An 8,596-nucleotide genomic window follows, 5' to 3' on the forward strand; every position below is an offset into this window, starting at 1 on the left:
ACTCATCCTGATTAGATCCAAAGAAAAGCTATACACTTTATCTAATATTTTTTGTTGGAGAATGAACAGTGAAATAATACCTAATAATACACAGAAAGGCTTAAACAAAGACATATTATAAGGATGTAATATATTACAATTAATTGTGGCTTGATGCACAGCAGATTTATTGTCACATCCCCAAGTTCATTATGTATTTTTTCCAATTTCAATGTTTCCTATCACTTAACTTTAAACTTTCTGTCATACTAATGTACTTGTAACCATTTATAGTTTATATTTAATGTGATAAAATATTCCATCAGATAAGTTATTCCCTGTTATCACTTACACTACAGCATCTATAAACACTCGTTCCATCACTGGTATTTTTGTGTGTGCGTGTGTGTGTGTGTGTTTCTTAGAGTTACTAAAACAAAAACACAGCTTGTCCTTGAAGACCAGCACATCTTACTGACTTTGAGGACAACAACCTACTCATCAATACAAGATTTGTCAGACTGTATATTTATAATCACACCCTCCACTGGAACCTGATCCATGCCTTAGGAGGGCCTCCAGTGTCACCCATATGAGGATGAGGTTCCCCTTTGAGTCTGGTTCCTCTCAAGGTTTCTCCCTTTACCATCTAAGGGAGTTTTTCCTCATCACAGTCACCTGAGTCACCTCAGACTTGCTCATTGGGGATAAATACAAACACATTTAAATATATCTAATATTAATCTTGAATTTTGTATTCTATTAATCTTTATATTATTCTTTATATTAACCTTTTGTTCTGAGTGTATGTTCTGTAAAGCTGCTTTGAGACAATGTCAATTGTAAAAGCACTGTACAAATACATTTGAATTGAATTGAATTGAATTGAATTGACTGTGATGCTGACAGACCTTTCCCCAAACGTTAAAAGTGACGGTCTACTTATAGAAACAATCGTATCAATGACACGATGTTTTAATTCTTAAATCTGAAATTCTAAATGGTTTATTTTTAGTGTTTAGTGTCATTTGCATATAGAAACAATAATTTATTAGCACAACGACATTAATATGAACCTATGACATAAAACAAGTCTGGCACTATTGTCGAAGCTGCTATTTTAGAAAATCAGAACAGACTCAAGAATTCAACACCACTACGGTATAATAAATAAGTACCATAGTGTTTCCAGCAAGGTTAGTGGAGCAAGGATTTTCTTAATGTATTCATGTATCAAATAAATCCTGTATTATACACTAAAACTCTAAAACAACACTGCATTACGCTATTGGTTGTGTATTATTTTTCTTAAGATTATATGGATTTATTTGTTTGCTTCTTATTTGTTTTCCTTGATGCAAATGTATTGTTTGAGGATAACGATTTGCACCATAGTTCTACAGTATAGAAAAATGACACTACATTCAAACTACATTTGGTACAACATGAAAATAATCCAACTCAATTACTCACAACTGCCTTTAAGTATGTTTTCATCTATTTCAGTATCTTGCATTACCATGAAAGAATTTTTTTTTTTGCATGCTGTACTCCAGTTTTGTTGTTGAACTCCAACGATTTGTTGTTCTAAATTCTTTTTCAGTAACAGTTATGTGAGATAAATAAGATATGGATATTTGCAGAAGAGAATTTTTACATTACACTTCAGCTAGATTTAAAGCTGTAGCACACCATTAATAGTGAGAAAGCAAGAATAAAATAAATGCAAAAATAACAGTGTGATGGTAATTTGGTTTATTTTCCATCCCAATATAACTGGATAAAAGTCAAAACAGCTGATGTGAATTCATGGATATGTGAATGTCATAGAACCACGCTTTAATAAAGGCTTTTTTTAATCACAGCATGGGAAACAAGGCATTTTCAAACTAACCACACAATTTCAAACAAGAATCCAGTAACAGGGTGATGCACGTTCAGACACGAGATGAAAGACAGGCAACCAGCTTAAACAGTGTAACCAGAAACACACCCTCCTGGTTAACAGCTCCTATAACTTAACAGTGCAAAGCCTGGGCTGGGATAACTGTCACTTTATATAGGAGATACAGGAAACATCTGCATTCACATGACCGCTAGAATTGTCGCCCTGAACACAATATAGAATCATTACATTAACTCGCTCAGGACTGTCACCCAGTGCTGCTCTAAATAGTGCAGAATCATTTATTAACTGTGCAGTTGGAAATGTTCAAATGATTGCAGTCTCCCTTTGGTATCTATATGATTCAGACAATGTATTTTTGCCCCATGCTGACTCTCAGCCAAAAGTTAAACTAGCAGGGATCCCTTCCCGGGACCGGCTGAACAGATGCCTTGCTTAGTGTCGGGAATCCCCAAGCGGAAACTCCACAGAGTGGCTGGAAGCTCGAGACACACTGATCCCTCACCATCCTTTTCCTTAGGATTGGGTCACACGATCAGTGCCCAACCAGAATCACTTCCAAAAATGAATTCATTAAGTAGCATGAAATCAGATGTGATGACCAAAAAAAAAAAAAGAAAAAAAAAAGAGAAAATACACAAAAAGTTGTATACAAACAATCAAATAAGGACAAAAAAAGACAAAAAAAAAAAATATGGAATGTTATCTAGGACTTCACAGGACTGGGGAGAACTTTGGACATGAGTAGACGGCACTAGGGCAGCAGCGGTTGCACAATACACAGCAAAGAAGCGATGAATGTGAGAGGAACAGAGGAAGAAGCAACATGGAGTGATGAAAGAACAGGGTCACAGGTTCTGGCAACACTGAAATTTGCTGCCTTTCAGCCCATCAGTGGTAGGGGGGACACTAATGTCCACCACATTGTTGCCAGGAGACTCGTCATGTGCAGACCTGTCAGCGATCTGCTTTTGTGATACAATACGGTAGATTTCTGGAAAAAGAACATACAGAAAAAGTAAACCATTTTAAGACAAATTATTTAATGATTATTAATAATTATTATATAATAATTATCTTATGAATTTTTATGAGTCTGCACTGGAGAATATTTCTGAGCAGAATAATCCATTATTCTATATTTGTTAGAAACTTTTTAATTGCATTTATATTGTTTATCTCTGCAGATAAAAACTAATTTCCTCATCAGTCTCTTCTTTTTCTCTGTCATCAAATTACATCACGAAGACTTTTGTGTATTGTTCCTGCTTTACCATTGACTGTTACTAAGTACAGACACTGGAGACTCATTCTATTAATAAACCATGAAAGTGCTGCAACAGAGAATGAACCAACAGCTTCTGTGGTATAGGATCTTGCCTATAATGCTAATAAACTGATAGGCAAGCAGATTTTTTTCCACCATACAACAAATCCCTACCTGTGAGTATATTTTTAAAAGCCTCTTCAACATTTGTGGAGTCCAAAGCTGAGGTTTCAATGAAAGACAAGTTGTTCTTTTCTGAAAAGAAAGCAACACCACACATGTTGTTAAACCCATAAATATGTTTGCCATCTTCTTTAAAGATCTGGTTAGAAATGAACCTCACCTGCAAAAGCCCTGGCCTCATCAGTGGGTACGGCTCGGAGATGCCTCAGATCACTTTTGTTCCCCACCAACATGATGACGATGTTGTTGTCTGCGTGGTCACGCAGCTCCTTCAGCCAGCGCTCTACATTTTCATAAGTCAGGTGCTTGGCAATGTCATATACCAGAAGAGCTCCTACTGCACCCCGGTAATACCTGAATTATACAACAGGAAGATCAGTTAAACTGAGTTCATTAACATTTTACAAATATGAAATAGTGAACACAATCATACAAGCTTATATGACACATGCAGGTATAGAACACGTTTAATTACAGAAAAGATGGACACAGGTTCTCAAAAACCCCCTGTCCTTGTCCTCCAAATGGGACGCAACATTCTGCACACACACACTAGCTAAACTAGTCCTGAACTGAACATGTGGATAAAGTGTTCACTACAAAAATGTTAAAAGGTTACCGAGACAAGAAAACTTAAATGTGATTCCTGGAGGTTTTACAAAAGAAACTATAACTATGAATGAATAAATTCTATGTGAATTCCTTAATTAACTATGTTCATGATGTGAGCATATTTCTTAAACGAATGAAGTGAATGTGCACTTTGGGGTGGTAACAGTGATCCAGCTACACCTGGTACCGTATCACACCACATGGTCATTGATTATAACAGCACATATTGTTATGTTTCATCCCTTATAGATTTAAATGTGCCATGCACTCACGCTGATGTGATTGCTCTGTAGCGCTCCTGTCCTGCTGTATCCCAAATCTGAGCTTTTATGGTTTTGCCATCCACTTGGATGCTTCGAGTAGCGAACTCCACACCAATAGTGCTCTTGCTCTCCAGGTTGAACTCGTTGCGTGTGAAACGGGACAGCAGGTTACTTTTCCCCACACCAGAGTCTCCAATGAGCACCACTGCAAAACACAATGAAGATACTAAACTGATTTGTACTACAGCCTACATTTCTGTACTCCAGTGACCATCTCTGCCAGTGATCATAAGTTACTTACAATAACCTTTAACAATATTTAATACACAGCTTCTCTTTTCATGTGTCTAGAATTTTATGTGGACCAATTTGTGGCTTTTTTTTAATTCTATTTGTAAAGAAACAGACAGGAAAAAAACACAAGTACCGTAAACTGGCTGTTTCTGTTGTCAGTCTTGTCTAACTCTAACCATTTCGGTAGAGGACATACAGCTACAGAGCCAACATGTTTATTAGATCATTTAGAAACAGAGGTTGATAGTTTCTTTAAGCTTCCTTTATGCATTAGCTACATTAGTCTTGTAACACCAATGCATTACTTAGGTAAGATTTGAATCAACAACATGAAGTGAATAGATAAACTTCATAATTCAAGGGCAAAACTGGGTTTTAGAATTTGACAAACAGACCAGGACTCACATTAATAATATAATGTTTATGTATATTAAAACATAATATATTAAATAATATAAATTACATGTGAAATTGTAGCAGACTTGGTGGAAAAGTGGCTCTGGATATTGTATTTCTTGAAGGATTTCTTGGCAAATAAGACACTACCTTGGATCAGATTTTTGTGAAAAATATTCTGTACACTCCTTATTAAAAACCTAAACACCACGTTTGACCTGTCTTTGGTCAATTCATTGTTTAAACAGGGCTCAATGCATAATCAAACGTGCAGAATGAAGACAATAGACTCGGCTTGAGCAATGGTCGGTAGTGTTTGGAGTGCGCCATCTAGTGGAATTAACTGAAACGCAGGGCATTGCAAGAAAAATGAGTAATGAGTTCAGATTATAGGACAATTTTTCCTATTTTGAAGGGCCAGATCAAACAGCCCAGAGAGCCGTAGTTTGTCCATCACTGCTCTATCTTGTAGTTAAGCTGTAAACACTGATATTAACCAAGGCCATGGCACCTCACACAGGATTTAAATCTGGTTATGAAGCGATCTTATAATTTAACATTTTTATGACTTGTACAGACTGGGAGATTGTTTATGCATGTACAGATTCTGGCAAGAAAGAATAAAACATTGCAAAAATAAGTCCAGTGTCATCTTCCCTTCTCAATTATACAGCTGAAAATGTTTTAAACAGGGTCATGTGATTTCCATGCCATCACTGAGATTGGGAAGTAGAAGTGTTCAGGAAGCAATAGATAAGAGCAGCCAATCATGTAACAGAAGAGCAGTACATGCAAGACCAGGAAAAAGACAAGGTAATATGTTTCGAATCTTCAGTAGCCTAGTTTAGTTCGTGCACATGGTAACTGCAGATTCCTGTTTTTAGAGGACAAGAGTCAGTGCCATTCTGCTTTGTCCTCTCTTATCAACAAAGCATTTCCAATCATGGAAAACTTTTGTTTGACATACCATTATAAAACTAGAAAACACTAGAGACTGCTGTACATGAAAATCACAGGTGATTAGCAACTTCTGAAATACTCAAACTGACATCCACGCCATGGTGAATATTACAGAGCTCGCATATATATCTCTGTTCTGATATTTGATGTGGACTGTGTCTAAAACTCCTGACCTGTAGCTGCATTATTCTCTGCATTGTGCTGCTATTACTATCGGATGAGTTTGCACACGCTGCATTTTATGTATCTCTGTTTTGTTCCACGTAGCAGCGTGGTCCTGGATTTCATTACATACTGTGTCAGCTATATATGGTTGAAATGACAATAAAAGCTTCTTAACTCTTGACTTGATAGAAAAAGTACAAATGTGTTCATTAAAAAAAAAACATCAAATTTAAAATCTGACTGGAATTTCTGAATTGTGAATCCTAAACACTACCAAAAAAAAAAAGTAGTACGTGAACTAAAGCAAATAACTCCACTTAGCTGTACCTGGATTTGATCTTTTTTTATTTTTTATGGAAAAAATAAAATAAAAATGTTAGATGACCTGTTGCTCTGATCACCAGCACAAAGGGCCACTGTGATACTGTAGTAGTAAATAAATGACTAGGAGTTTGAAATCTGCTGTTCAAGCATCTTCCTATCATCAGGACAACACATCAATCACGGGACTCGTTTAAGGGAACGAGTTGTTTGTTGATATACTTGCATTTAAGAAATAATGTTTACCTCCTGATACGATTTTAGGAAGATTATTGAGCAATAACATCACATTATGAGCCTGGTACTGAAGTGGTGACGTCACCCAGCAGAATTCTCTCAATCTTTTTCTCTTCATAATGACAGATAAGCAAACTAGAGACAATCTCACCACCACCACGACTAGTTAAAAAGTATAAACAAGTTCACGATTACTCAGTTTTTAAATAAACCACGACCTTGCTTTTAAAAAAACTCCAGATTGATGTTACATTAGCATAACGGCTAATGACTAAAAGGCGGATAAAACCCACAGCTAACTTCGTATAAACTACACTGAACTTAACACAGTTTTAACTTAAACAACCAATAAGCAAGCAAAGAAGCACTTAAACAAGCTACTTATACAACTACTAAAGCTACATAGCGGTTAGCTTTTCCTCCATCTTGGTGTTTGATAGCTTAGCTGCACAGATACCACGCCAATTAATTATTTTTGCACATATAAATCCAAATAAATTAATTCTATTAAGAAGTATGGAACAGTTTCCAAAAAACTAACAACTAACCATAAAAGGCCTTACAGACTAAAAGGCCATCGTTGTCTGGTTAGCGTCGTTTATATGGGCTAACTTCCAAATAGCGCTCCGTCCTTCACCTAGTGCACTACGTAGGGTACATACAGGGTACATTCACGCGAGGGGAAGTGCACTTACACAGTGCACAAGACACCATTTGTAACGCAGCCAGAGACTGCTATGTAGCAAACTTAGCCGAGTACCTTAGCTTATCTAGCTAAATAAACTCGCATTAACGGTTGGTTGAATTTTAGAATGCACCGCTTATTAACCATATTTAGACGCGTAAATTGAATTACAACTGACCTTTAAATAAATAATCATACTCATCATCTCGGGTTCCCATGTTAGTTTGTGTCCGCTATTGCTGAAATTCTAGCGAAGCTACAACGGTCTCCTAACTCCAACCGACAGGAAGAAAATTCACTCGGCTTTATAATACTGGAAGGGCGGATTATAGTGATGGTGACTCGCGAAAGAATCGGTTCTTTTTGATCGAATCTTTCACTTCGTTCATACGCATAGATATCTATGATTCATACAAATCAATTCGAAAATTTCTTCTTCTTCTTCTTCTGTTTCTGTGTTCGTTTTTTATAAATTATTTTAAACACTGTTATAAAAGTATCGGTATTATAAAATTTTTTTATCCTGAATCCTTAATGGCCCTTACTTTGTCCCACTATTAATACAATGAAGGTATAAGTTGGTACCTGATGAGCTGTCTTGAGGATTTTATAACCTGTTGATCTCCTGGGATTTTTACCTACAACATGTGTAAAAAATAACCATTGAGTGAGCTACTGTTCTGTGGGGAGGAAAATTACTTGTTGAGCTGCTAGGCAGGAAATAGTAACACTTATAAACACTCCTTACAGATGTGATGAGCAGAAAAGCATGTTAGTATGCACACACTCACTCACTCAGTCACTCAGTCACTTACATACACACTCACTCACATACACTCACTCACTCACTCACTCACATACACACTCACTCACTCACATACACACTCACTCACTCACATACACACTCACTCACTCACATACACACTCAATCACATACACACTCTCTCACTCACATACACACTCACTCACTCACATACACACTCAATCACATACACACTCTCTCACTCACATACACACTCACTCACATACACACTCACTCACATACACACTCACTCACTCACATACACACTCACTCACTCACATACACACTCAATCACATACACACTCAATCACATACACACTCTCTCACTCACATACACACTCACTCACATACACACTCACTCACTCACATACACACTCACTCACTCACATACACACTCACTCACTCACATAGACACTCACTCACTCACATACACACTCAATCACATACACAATCACTCACTCACTCACATACACAATCACTCATTCACATACACACTCACTCACATACACTCACTCACTCACTCACC

The 8,596-nt window shown here is 36.9% G+C and overlaps 1 protein-coding gene across 2 annotated transcripts; it reads right to left on the reverse strand.

Moving 5' to 3' along the window:
* Window positions 1-1,719: 1,719 nt before the first annotated feature.
* On the reverse strand, window positions 1,720-7,594 carry rab11ba (RAB11B, member RAS oncogene family, a). Of its 2 annotated transcripts, none has more exons than XM_060879920.1 (5): window positions 7,447-7,594; window positions 4,220-4,415; window positions 3,496-3,689; window positions 3,327-3,407; window positions 1,720-2,879 (listed from the first exon to the last, which is right to left on the reverse strand). In XM_060879920.1, the coding sequence occupies exons 1-5, from the start codon at window positions 7,484-7,486 to the stop codon at window positions 2,734-2,736; spliced, it is 657 nt and encodes a 218-aa protein (XP_060735903.1). In that variant the 5' UTR covers window positions 7,487-7,594; the 3' UTR covers window positions 1,720-2,733. The 2 variants fall into 2 exon arrangements, with proteins under 2 accessions (XP_060735903.1, XP_060735912.1); XM_060879929.1 differs by having other exon boundaries at window positions 7,467-7,583.
* Between the last annotated feature and the right edge of the window lie 1,002 nt (window positions 7,595-8,596).

This window comes from Tachysurus vachellii, chromosome 1, assembly GCF_030014155.1.
Source record: "Tachysurus vachellii isolate PV-2020 chromosome 1, HZAU_Pvac_v1, whole genome shotgun sequence".
Taxonomy (NCBI): Eukaryota; Metazoa; Chordata; class Actinopteri; order Siluriformes; family Bagridae; genus Tachysurus; species Tachysurus vachellii.

Bases quoted from the DNA above. Each gene is read 5' to 3' on its own strand.
- rab11ba (XM_060879920.1), bottom strand. From the start codon at position 7,486: ATGGGAACCCGAGATGATGAGTATGATTATTTATTTAAAG. The intron at 3,408-3,495 runs GTGAGGTTCATT...CTTTCTTTTCAG, and splicing joins TGAGGCCAGGGCTTTTGCAG to AAAAGAACAACTTGTCTTTC. The intron at 2,880-3,326 runs GTAGGGATTTGT...TTCTTTTTCCAG, and splicing joins TTTTAAAAATATACTCACAG to AAATCTACCGTATTGTATCA.